General features: G+C 45.7%; 1 protein-coding gene across 2 annotated transcripts in view; it reads left to right on the top strand.

Annotated features, from left to right (window-relative positions):
- The first annotated feature begins 2,415 nt into the window (after positions 1 to 2,415).
- The window catches only part of SLC5A7 (solute carrier family 5 member 7), a 28,791-nt gene continuing 18,403 nt past the window's right edge, over positions 2,416 to 12,803 (top strand). For both annotated transcript variants that reach the window (XM_013995896.3, XM_021087111.2), the window contains exons 1-4: positions 2,416 to 2,861; positions 4,176 to 4,402; positions 9,739 to 9,852; positions 11,316 to 11,471. In XM_013995896.3, coding sequence (XP_013851350.1) covers positions 4,225 to 4,402; positions 9,739 to 9,852; positions 11,316 to 11,471 — 448 coding nt within the window. In that variant the 5' untranslated portion in view covers positions 2,416 to 2,861; positions 4,176 to 4,224. The remainder of the gene's footprint in view (positions 2,862 to 4,175; positions 4,403 to 9,738; positions 9,853 to 11,315; positions 11,472 to 12,803) is intronic.

Raw genomic sequence — 12,803 nt, 5'->3', positions numbered from 1 at the left:
ATGAGGAAAGTAGGACACTATGAGAGCCAGTGCCATAAGGAAAATGGGTCCTGAAAAACCTCACTGTGCGTCTTCATTCACATCTGAATCATGAGCAATATGTTGGCCAAGCCACGTCCCCCTCAAATCACCGCTGTCAGCTGAAAAGATGATGATGCTGCTATTGCTCCCTGGACCACACTCTGAGCAGCAAGGCCACAGACGTCCAGCCCGCTGAGCACAGGGCTCTTCTTCAGTCACTCGACTATATACCTACTGCCGATCACAAGTCCATAGTGAGCGCGTGGTAGCTGCTCACCATGAGCTCGCTGTATGAATGCTCCCCTCCTCCAAGAAGAACTCTGCACCCAATTTAAGGATGTGGTCTCGCGAAAATACAGATATGATGCATCCTTCCTGGCTTTTATGAGCGCACTGGACAACAACCTTTGCTTGGTTGCTTTCTCTCCTGTCATTAGTGCTAAACTGCATAAGGGCTGGGGCTATATAATTGTCTGCAGGTTTCTGGGCACTTAGGACAGTGCTTGGCACATAAAAAAAAAACATGTGGGAAATGCCTCTTAAATAAACGAATGATGTGGAAAGGCAAACTCGGCTTTTTTTATCCACAAAAGCGGCCGTGCATCTCCCACTGACATGAGATTCCCTCCCTGCAAACATGATCACGTGTTCTCAGGAGCGAGAAGGAAGAGATGCGTGTTGGAGACCAAAGAGGGACGGGTGTCAGGGGGGCCACATCCCGCAGCACTCATTCCCAAGCGGTGTCATCCTGAGATCAGATGCAGGGGCTCTGAGGACTCAGCCGATGAGCCAACGTCTCCCCAGAAGCAGACACAATACATCAGCAGTTGTTCTCTTTGGCAGCTGCTCCTTGCCATGGAAGGACAGCTCCTCTGCCAGGGCAGAATTTGCTTGGCCACCTTCAAGGTCATTGCACCTCCCAGATCTGGCACTGCCTCTAGAGCCTGGCAAGGCTGGCTTCGTAAAGTGGATTAGGTGGGTACCACAGAACGGGGCGTCCTGGCTGCCTTCCTGACACTTAGACAGAAAGTCCCAGTGATGTTCTCTGAGGCCAGCCTCCCCGTCCGTCTAGCTCCTGACCTTAGTGGTGGATGCTGTTTCATTCACTGTCATCAGCCATGGCAGCTCTGCTACAGTCACATGACTTTTGTCATCATCGCCTGAAGTATATTCTGGTAGGAAAGACCTAAGTTAACCTGTGCCCAAAGTCCAGAAGCAGAAATTCAGTTACAATTGTCAAAAACAAAATGAAGGAACGAACGAACGAATGAAACTATTAAAAGCACTTGAGTACTTCTATGAAATTCCATCTCTGTTTACCCTCTATCGGTTTCTTAGAATCACTTAAATGCATAACCCTTCCATTTAAACTGGAGTTATAGTACAAGGCGATGCAATCCTTTTCCAGAAAAGCTGTGAGCCGATCATACAAGCCAGACAAGAAAGCTGCATGCAGGCCCTGCTTCCCTGTCTTAGCTGAAGCTTTATTGCATGCAAGATTGTTGGATGCTGTCATTGTTTATACAGAGAACAAAGAAAAAGTGTAGTGGCAGGAATTTGCAAGTTCATTTCTGATTCCAATGTCAGAAAATGAGAGATGATCTGGACTTTTGTGTAGAGAGAGGTGAACAGTAGTTAAGACATGTTCTCACTTATTCTATTAGTTTTTAGATTTTCCTATTTCACTGTTTAATTCACTGACATGGCTGGTGGAATGTGGGTCTGGAGAGAGTGACAGTGGCCAGAGGGGCTGTGGGCTGCCTCTCTTCCCCTCACCCCCCCCCATAGAAATGTACACACATATCTAGGTCTATCTATGATATCTAAATGTAGCTAGATGTAAATACGGCTATAGATATGTAACTGCACCCCTGCATATAGAGTCTAGGTATTAAATATAGACATCTAGGGGCAGATGGAAACATAAAACTTACATAGCAAAATTCTGCAACGTTGGAATAAAGTACTTTGGTGGGCAAGCAACCCGGTTGGCTCCACCTCGTTTGGTTTATCCTCTTTTTTTGTTTTGGACGATTTCTAGAGTCTTTCATTTTCAACCCATTTTTAAGTGGAAAGGGTATGATTTTTAAAATGACTCGTGAAACCTTCTTGAAACGTCTCCTTCAGAGAACCCATCGCTGGAAAGCCAGAACCAGCCTCCACCCGAGACCCTGGGAGACAGCCCTACGAGACCGCGAGAGACGCCAAGTCTGGGGAGACCAGACCCCTCGATCTCTCCTCTCTGCTGGGCCTTCAGCAGCTCCACCTGCAAACATCACTTCCTGAGACCCTCCCTGTCTCCCCATCCTCTGCTTCCAACCAGAGTCCTGGGAGGTTGGAATTAGAAATGACCCTGGGGAATCACGCCCTATTTCCTGCAGGGGGTGGGGAGGCGGGAGTGGCCGCGGCGCGCCCGCCTGGTCAGGCCGGGACCCCGAGGGGGCGCTGGCCAGGAGCCCAGAGCCCAGCCCGGCCCGGTGGTTCCGGCCCGTCCCCTGCGCCCCACGCCCGCCGGCCCGCGGGGTACATTCCTCTGACGTCTGTCTCCCCAGCTCTGACGATCGCCCGCCGGCCGCCCTTATAAAGGGGACTGTGGCCAATACTGGATTGATTGCCACTTCGCTGCGCCAGGCGCCCCGCACCGCGCCCACACCTGTCAACTCCGCGCGCGCAGCGTTCCTGGAGACTCGGGGTGCGGGGTCCCCGGAGCTGAAACCTCTCGGAGCTGCCGCCCCTGCGCCCCTGCCCACCCCTCCCGTGTCCCTTGCGGCCTCGGCATCCACGGTTCCCGGGAGGAGCCCGAAACCGCGGAGCGCTTCTCGGCGCGGCGACCTCTCCAGGTAGGAGCGCGTCGAGGCATCCCTCCGACGCGGCTCTGTGCCTCCGGCGGGGACGCCCAGCGGGTCCGGTCCCGCAGTCCGGGTCCTTGGGTGCGAGCGGCTGTGAAGTTGGGGAGCAGTAGGGGCACCAGGGGCGTGGGGACACTGGGGGCTCGGAAGGGGCGGCCGGGGCGCAGGAGCGGCGACCGGTGGGAGGGACGCGGCGTCACAGAACCTGCAACAGGCGGGGAACACCGGGGGCACAGGAGTGGCAGCGGAGCACGGAGGCGGGGGCGACCGGAGTGAGGACACCAAGGGAGCCAGAGCGGCCGCGGCCCTTCCGGGCTCTGGCTGCCAAGGCGAAGCCCACCCGCAGCCGGCGCTCCTTTCGCCTTCCCGGAGCCGAGCCGGAGGGAAGCTAGTTATTGCGCCCAAGGTTTCTCACCCACCTGCGTGTGCAAATACCTGAGTTTCCCCCCGAAACTTGTTTGCGTGAATTGGGGAGCATGAAGAGCGGTGGTCGCCAGGCGGGTGGGGAATAATAGAGAACGAGAATTCCAGAAAGTAAAGGCGTTAAAACCTGACACCTGTCTAAAGGTCTTGTTTCTAATGCCTCTGACGCTTCGTTATGCTTTAGGCATTTCTGTATTTTTAAATCATCTTCTTGTGTGTCACTAAGCGGGTGGGGGAGAGATGAAAGGAGCAGAGTGCTGTGGATGGGGAGGGTTGATCCGGAAGGAGACTCTTCTAAACAATGCAACGTCTTCAGTGGCTACGCTGACTTAAAGCTCACTTGTTGAAAATTGGAATCTGTATGGGTTTGCGGGGGATTTTCCTAAAGTTTCCCCCCCCCCCAGATATTTGCACGTCCCTGTTACTTTTGGAACCATTCCCTGAAATTGTTTGAAAGGAAGGACAGAATAATAAATAAATGAACAAATATGTGTCAGTTCTCTGAGTTTTATCAATACACTGACACTGCTAAAAAAAATCCAGATCAAATAGTACATTGTTCCAAAAAGCAAGTGATTTCTTGACCGAGTCGCGACACAAAACAAAGTTAATTTTACATGGCAAGAGTTTAACGCAAAATGATTATGTCTTAAGCATGCGTTCCAATTTTTTCTGCTTCTTGAAAACTCAAAAGAAGGTTAAATTGTTGACCAGAAACAGAGTGATCTAATGGATACTCTTTGGTAAGCACGGTTGAGCATGCGATTTCAATGTGCTTTTTCTTTAAGGGGCACAGGCTCTGTCGGGAGCCATCTAGCTGGTTTACTCCCGGCTGCCTGGGTTTGTGTGGCTGGTTTATAAAGCATTCTGTATCTTCCTCAGAAGTCTTAATGAAGTAGCCAGCGCGACAGACCCAGAGCCCTAGACCAAAATGGCTTTCCAGGTGGAAGGGCTGATAGCGATCGTGGTGTTCTACCTTCTCATACTACTGGTTGGAATATGGGCTGCCTGGAGAACCAAAAACAGTGGCAGCGCGGAGGAGCGCAGCGAAGCCATCATCGTGGGCGGCCGAGACATCGGGCTGCTGGTGGGTGGATTCACCATGACAGGTGGGTTCAGGCGCTCCCACCCTGCGGTCCCCCTCCTTGGCTCCTCTGAGTAACAAAGCAAACCTCACCCTTTGTCCCTGGGGAGGCTGTGTGTTCACCGCTTAGGTACTTTTAAATGAGTTTATTTTATTTAGAACAAAAATAAATTAGTTTCAACTCAGTAGCACTTGAACCAATGATTTCAGACTAAATCCCTAGACAGAATATCAATGAAATAAATCTGGACTCTGGGCTGTTTAGTGGGTGGAATCAGTAAAAACAAAGAGATGGAGCAATGTGCAGAACAGTCTTAGTCTGATGGCATTCCTGTTCATTAACGTGACGATTCAGCAGCTCCTCCTATTCACTAACACAGTCATAAAGTTATGTTATCTTAATGAACACTAACTAGTCAATGGACACTAACTAGTGATGATTTTCAACCTCAGTTAGTCAATTTGGGGGCAGCCCAATCCCAAATGGATTGATGTCCTGTTTTGAAACCGTATTCTCCCATTTAGTAAAATAATTTACTCACAGTAAGACAATCACATGTTGTGTACCCTGGTTCTGAAAAAAAGATTTCCAGGAACAGTGATGTAGAAGGAAAAAAGCCAGGAATTCCTCAGCCACCAACTGCAGCTGTCACCCTTCTAACCATCTCTGTGCTCAAAGCAGCCCAAGGCTTTCCTCCTCTGCCCAGGGGTGGTTCTGATTAAGTGGGGCTTTATTTTCCCTTTGCATTCTTCTCGGTTGTTGAAAATTCTGAAAAAAACAACAACATAAAATGAAATTTTTGTTATCATGTGGTATATATTCACATAATAACACACATTTCATTTCAGTATTAGGTTTTGAGACATTAACGACAGAATCCATACCGACGGGAACTTGAGTGCTCAGTGGGAAAATACCCCACTAGAAATGCTATCAAAATGATGCCACATTTCAGTCTTGAAAGTGCTAGCTAACAAGGACTCACCCTATATATCAAAACCTTTTCCCAAGCTAGTTTGGGAAGACTGCATCTCTGGCCATTCAAAACCTACCACCATGCCGACTTAGGGACTGAATCCCATTTCATGTTTATTTAACTCTTCACTGACTGTACATGGTTTCATTTGGTCTTCACGACAGTGTCGTGGAAGGGTCCTGGGTTATGTGACGACCCAGACTCACCTGTGAGCAAGGATGGGCGCTGGGGCCACACCCGGGTCTGGCAGCCATGCCAAGTCCCCCCCCCCGACACACACACACCCAAACCCCCTCGACCCACTGCAGGGCATCACACCCAGCCCCCCACCCCCCTCACTCCTTCAAGGCACCACACCCAGCCTTAAGGGAGAGCTCTTTTTTAATGCTATTTCTTATTTTTTCTACATACACACTTAAACAGAGCAAATTGTGTTTTGCAAAATATTTTATGTGATGCACAACATAAAAATTTAGACACATGCACATGAAAAAGAAGAATCACTCATACACTTCCACCTGCAGATGTTTCCTGGAATGTTGGCATAGATTTTTTTTCTTTTTATTGTTATCCAGCTATTGATAGACAATACACACACCTTCAAATCTTTGTTTTCACTTTCCACCAAAGCACAAACATCTCTTCTTTCCTCTAGAGACCCACATGTGATACTGGTATCTGAAGATACTGGTTACTGGCATATTGTAATTATAATTCCCTCAGACCTCTCCTGTGACAAAGAAAATAAGAAGAGGACAATAAAGTGACAAAAGTTGTTGATTTCACTCAAAGCATTGAAAAGGATAAATGAGCTGTTGTGTACCAAAGTATTTTATTCACTGTAAATTATTATAGCGTTCTATTACTCTAATTTAATAATACATTTATTATGTCCATAAAGATAATATTGCATAACTTGTTCTTTTATCATTACGTGAAATTTGGAATCCAATAGACTATTGAATTTATGTAAAATTTGAATTATGATATTGCTTAGAAAGTGTCGTGCTCAATCTTAGCTTTGATTTTTTTAATCTCTCAGAACTGACAAGCACCTTGATCACTCTCATAGTTCAATTAAAAATTGAACAATATTGGAGTTCCCGTCATGGCAGAAATGAATCTGACTAGGAACTGTGAGGTTGCATGTTCGATCCCTGGCCTCGTTCAGTGGGTTAAGGATCCAGCATTGCTGTGAGCTGTGGTGTAGGTTGTAGACACAGCTGGCATCTGGCGTTGCTGTAGCTCTGGCGTAGGCCTGCAGCAACAGCTCTGATTATACCCCAAGCCTGGGAACCTCCATATGCCACAGGTGTGGCCCTAAAAAGACAAAAGACAAAAAAAAAATTGAACAATATTATCTAAACCTTATCAGATTCATCGATTATATATTTGATAAAAATGAAGATTGAAAATCAAAATGCATATAATTTAAAAGAATTCTTCTCACTCATGAATCTGATATGAAATATACAGAATGGAAAGCAAATTCTGGTGTGGAAAGGACTGGATTGATACAAATGGAGGGACTTTTAATCATCCTAAGTCCCTAAGTCTGCACACCTGTATGATAGCACCTGCAATCCTTCAGGCTCCAGTTTTCTTGTTGGAAAGGGGGAGGAGACCCACATTATGGGAAATGATCAGGAATGAGTATTGTGCCTGCAAGACCATGACACCTTCCCTTACTGTGAGGACACATTGCTGGTGCTATATTGGGGTCACAGGTCCTGGCAGGAACATGAGGTCCTGGCAGGAACATGAGGTCCAGGGGCTCTGCAGTGAGAATCCACTGCTCCAGGTCCTGATCACTCAAACTTCCTGTTTCAAACTTCCTCGGGGTTTAGGATGAGAAAAGCGAATCAGAGCGTTTGTCATACCCTTGGAAAAACAACCATGAAGATGGTGGTGGTGGCTAAATAGACATTTGTCCACTTGAGACTTTTGTGTATAAACTCTCCTTTTAATGGATTTAAAATTCCTTTGCAGGAAGGTCTTTTCATGATGGCCTTTTAAAAATAGGATCAACCTCTGAACATCCTCTCTTCTTTGCTTTGGATCTGGATTAAAAGCCAGATAAATTTTGGCAAGAAACACTTGTCTTGGGCAGTTTCATATACATATTATTTACTTTACATATATTCTGTGATATTTTAGAGAATTTTTCAATTTTTTTTTTTGCCATTTCTTGGGCCGCTCCTGCGGCATGTGGAGGTTCCCAGGCTAGGGGTCCAATCAGAGCTGTAGTCGCTGGCCTACGCCAGAGCCACAGCAACGTGGAATCCGAGCCGCGTCTGCGACCTACACCACAGCTCACGGCAATGCCAGATCGTTAACCCACTGAGCAAGGGCAGGGATCGAACCCGCAACCTCATGGTTCCTAGTCGGATTCGTTAACCACTGCGCCATGACGGACACTCCAATTTTTAATCCCCATTGGATAATACTAGAATTCAGCCTCATATCTGACAAGCTTCATGCCAGTCTATGTTCCTCATAACTTTACACACATTCTATGAAGGTATTATTTTAAAAATTCTGACTAGACTCTTTAAAAATATATAAATTGCAGAGTTCCTGTCATGGCTCAGGGGTTAACACATCTGACTCGGAACAATGAGGTTGCGGGTTCGATACCTGGCCTCACTCAGTGGGTTAAGGATCTGGCATTGCCGTGAGCTGTGGTGTAGGTCACAGACTAGGCTCAGATCCCGAGTTGCTGTGGCTCTGGCGTAGGCTGGCAGCCACAGCTCCAATTTGACCCCTAGCCTCGGAACCTCTATATGCCACAGGTGTGGCCCTAAGACAAAAGACCAAAATCAGATTCATCGATTATATATTTGATAAAAATGAAGATTGAAAAGATATATACACACACATATATATAGCAAATATTTGATTGTTCCATTAACTTTAGTTTTTCAGCAAAAATTAGCTATTATAGTGCCTTCTCAGAGAAAATGATCTATTTATAGATCATTCTTGGCCCAAACTTGTTTTTTGTTTTCGGTTTGTTGTTTGTTTTTTGTTTTGTCTTTTTAGGTCCGCACCCACAGTATATGGAGGTTCCCAGGTTAGGGGTCGAATCAGCACTACATACAGCTGCCGGCCCACACCACAGCCACAGCCATGTGGGGTCCGAACCACATCATTGACCTATACCACAGCTCACAGCAATGCTGTATCCTTAACCCACTGAGTGAGGCCAGTGATCGAACCTGCATCCTCATGGATACTAGTCAGATTCATTTCCGCTGAGCCATGATGGGAACTCCAGCCCAAACCTGTTTAATCAAAATGAGTTTTCTTTGGTTCTGTGTCCTCCCTTCTTTAGCTGTTATGCTACAGAAGTATCATTAAATAATAACTGAAGAAGGCATCTTTCTTATTATTCTTATGAAATATCAAATATCTTACTGAAAGACCCAGATTAGAACAAAGAATTGATAATGGGTATGCAGCTGAGGTTAGACATTCTCCTGAAGGCTGCATGCCCATTAGCCTTAGGTCGAGCCCTGAGTGTATGCCAGGTTCTTGGGAAGACAGAAGAGGAAAAGGTAATTCAGCTCACTTTAGGACACCTGTCAGGAAAAGTGGTAGCCTGATTCCTCCACTCCCTTAACAGTTGAAGGTTGTAAGTCCAACTTAGTTATAATGCAGAACAAACTTGCCAAAATCCTACACACCCAGCACGGTTACCAAGTGACTCTATAGTTAGATCACATGCACCCACAACCACGCGTGCCCATGCACACACATGCGGGCACACACACACACACACACACACACACACACACACACACCACTCCTTGAAGACAATAGTCATAACCAATGAAAAAGAAAGATCAATACAATTAAAACAAAAGGACATTGAAACGAAGACACTTGACCTCATGTTATGGAGGCTGGGGAGGTGGGGATGTATTATTGAGACTGGAAATAGTCGTAGCATATATTGTATAAGATCTGGGACTTTATGATACAATAATACCATTTAAAGGTGTTGATGACTAAGTGAATTAAGAAAATGTCTGGGGCAACACTCTGCAATGGAAATATAATGTAAGCCATAAATATTATCTTCAATTTTCTACATACCACTTTTAAAAACAGAAAAGAGGTGAATTAATGTGCATAATAGAATTACTTAGCTCAGTACATGGAAAATGTTTTAATTTTGCCATGTAATCAATACAAAAAATATGGAGAAATCTTGTATTTCTTTTTCCCTGCTAAGTCTTTGAAATCCAGTGTGCATATTACACTCTTAAGACACTTCAATTCAGACCAGCCATGTTTCCACTGCTCCCTGTGTGGGGCTGAGCAGGTCTAGGGGAATGATTGGTGCGACAGTGCTTTCCCCTCACTTTTTGTTCTGTTTCAGCCACCTGGGTCGGAGGAGGTTACATCAACGGGACAGCCGAAGCAGTGTATGTACCAGACTATGGTCTGGCTTGGGCTCAGGCACCAATTGGATATTCTCTTAGTCTGATTTTAGGTAAGCAAAAATGGACCTGAGTGACTCAGAAAGTAAAGCATAAAAATCAGGAGTACGAGTAACCATCAAAATGATGGGACTCACAGCTGTGGGAGATGCTGCCAGGAGCTAAAGGGCCATTATCAGAAATTGGCAACATTCATGTTTAAACTGTTGGATCTCAATTATGGAATATGTAAAAAAGAATTCCCTTGATCTCAGAACTATCAGAACAGTGAATTTCTTAGCATAATGATGCTTTTTTCTTTCAAAAATAGCATGGCCATATCATTAGAAATGAATCAGTTTTCCTTTTGTAAATCAAATGAATAAAAGGTCAAGAATATTATATAACAAAGAGCTCCTAGTTATTTTTGCAGTTAGAACTACTTTTTTTTTCCTTTTTTTTTTTTTTTTTTTTTTTTAGGGCCACACCTACAGCGTATGGAGGTTCCCAGACTAGGGGTCAAATCAGAGCTGCAGTTGCAGGCCGCAGCCACAGCCACAGCAGTGCAGGATCTGAGCTGCACCTGTGACCTAGGCTACAGCTTGTAGCAACACTGGGTCCTTAATCCACTGAATGAGGCCAGGGATTGAACCCACATCCTCATGGATACTAGCCAGGTTCTTAATCCACTGAGCCACAGTGGGAATTCTGCAGTTAGACTACTTTTATTGGTTCTTATACTTAATCAAATGTCTGAATGCTCTGCTGGGGGATACAAATGCATGAAAACGTTTTAGTGAGTGAAACTAAAACGTCGATGTTTTCAACCTATGTGCCTCTGCTCTACCATGTACAGCTTGGGTGCACACAGTGACAATTTTATTGAGAAATTTACGGAGTTTCCTTTGTGGCTCAGCGGTAACCAACCTGACTAGTATCCATAAGGACGTGAGTTCTATCCCCAGCATCGCTCAGCGGGTTAAGGGTCTGGCATTGCCATGAGCTGTGGTGTAGGTCACAGATGCAGCTCGGATCCTGCATTGCTGTGACTGTGGCTGTAGGCTGGCAGCTGTAGCTCTGATTCAACCCCTAGCCTGGGAACTTCCATATGCCACAGGTGCAGCCTTAACAAAACCAAAAAAGAAAGAAAGGAGAGAAGGAAGGGAGGGAAGGAGGGAGGAAGGAAGGGGGGCGAAGGGAAGAAGGGAAGAAAGGAAAAGAAAAAAAGAAAGAGAGAGAGAAAGAAAGAGAAAGAAAGAAAAAAGAAAGAAAGAGAAAGAAAGAAAGAAAGAAAGAAAGAAGGAAAGAGGGAGGGAGGGAAGGAAGGAAGGAAGGAAGGAAGAAGGAAAAAGAAATTTCCACTTGGTTGCTAAATATTTCTTGTTCCTAGATTTTGCATGCTGGTTCTTCAACACACACACGTGTTCTGAAAAACTCATTTCCCTTGAGAAAGCATAACATAGTGAAAAATTGGCAAGGACTATTACATCACAGATTTTTTTATTTTCTCTTTAACGCTTGCTTGAATTTCCCTCAGGTGGTCTGTTCTTTGCGAAACCCATGCGTTCTAAGGGGTACGTGACCATGTTAGACCCATTTCAGCAGATCTACGGGAAGCGCATGGGCGGGCTCCTGTTCATCCCTGCACTGATGGGGGAGATGTTCTGGGCTGCGGCCATCTTCTCTGCCTTAGGTAAGCGCCCTCGAAACGGTGTCCCGGGTATATCACTCGGGCTAGAGCACATCAGGTTCACAGCTTTGCTTTCTCCCTCACCTGGATCAATGCCACCATCTCCCCATTGACAAGGCTGCTCTTCCCTGGAAACCTCCACAGACACTGGACCCATCCTTCCAAAGCATAAGCCCCATAGACATACGTCACATATACCCATGACCCATATATGTGTGTGTGTGTGTGTGTGTATGTGTGTGTGTATATATATGTGTGTGTTTGTATATATATATGCCTCATAGACATTCGCCCCATATACACATATGCCCCATATACACATACGTCACATATACACATACTTCAAATATGCATACGCCCCATATGCATACACCCCATAGACCTATACGCGCCATAAACATACATCCCATACACATATACCCCATATACACATATGCCCCATACACATAGGTTACATATGTATACACCACATACACAGACCCGTCCTTCCAAAACATATGTCACATAGACATATGTCACATACACATACCCCCATACACATATGCCCCATACACACACGTCACATATACATACGCCCCCTACACACACATCACAGACACATGCCCCATATACATATGCCCCACATACACATAAGCCCACATACACATATGCCCCATACACATATGCCCCACGTACACATAAGCCCCATAGACATATGCCCCATATACGTACATCACATATGCCAGACGTGTCCTTTCTAAAACATATGCCACATACACCTGTATGCATACACGTACGCCTCATATATATATATGTCACATATGCATATGCCGCAAAACATCCTCCACATATGCCATACCTGTCCTTCCAAAATCTGATCACGCCTCTTTCCTGCTGAAAACCAGACTTTTAAACCCAGGTAGGAAGGCTTCTCATGCCTTGGGCTCTGAGTCTCTCTTCCTTCCTTCTTCCAGAGTGGCACCTCTGACAATATGCAAGCCACCAGCCCTCTGCTCTGAGCTCACCCCCCCCACTTCCTTGCTAGGCAACCAGGAACTGCCTTCAGATTTTCTACAGATGTCTCTCCCCCAGAACAGTCATCCTGAACTTGCCAGCATCTTTCTATGGGCTTTCTTAGGCACCGGGAATTTTGTTTTCCTTAGATTTATCACTTTATTGGATTACCTGCCTGTTTATTTCCTAATTTCCAACCTTGAAAAAGGATGGCAAATTTCTCAAAGGCAGGACCTGTGTCTGGTTGACAGGGTCTTATCACCAATGAATGAATGCATGGATGACATACCCATAGCTATACTTTCTCCAAAAGAGAAAAAGGAAAAACAGCATTCCTTACTT

The sequence above is a fragment of the Sus scrofa genome, chromosome 3, assembly GCF_054392235.1.
Source record: "Sus scrofa isolate SSC_HxYL_T2T_F1_AM1 chromosome 3, Sscrofa_HxYL_maternal_Yorkshire_Landrace_v2.0, whole genome shotgun sequence".
Taxonomy (NCBI): Eukaryota; Metazoa; Chordata; class Mammalia; order Artiodactyla; family Suidae; genus Sus; species Sus scrofa.
The sequence above is the reverse complement of the archived record's forward strand: the minus strand, read 5'-3'. Positions and strand labels throughout refer to the sequence as shown.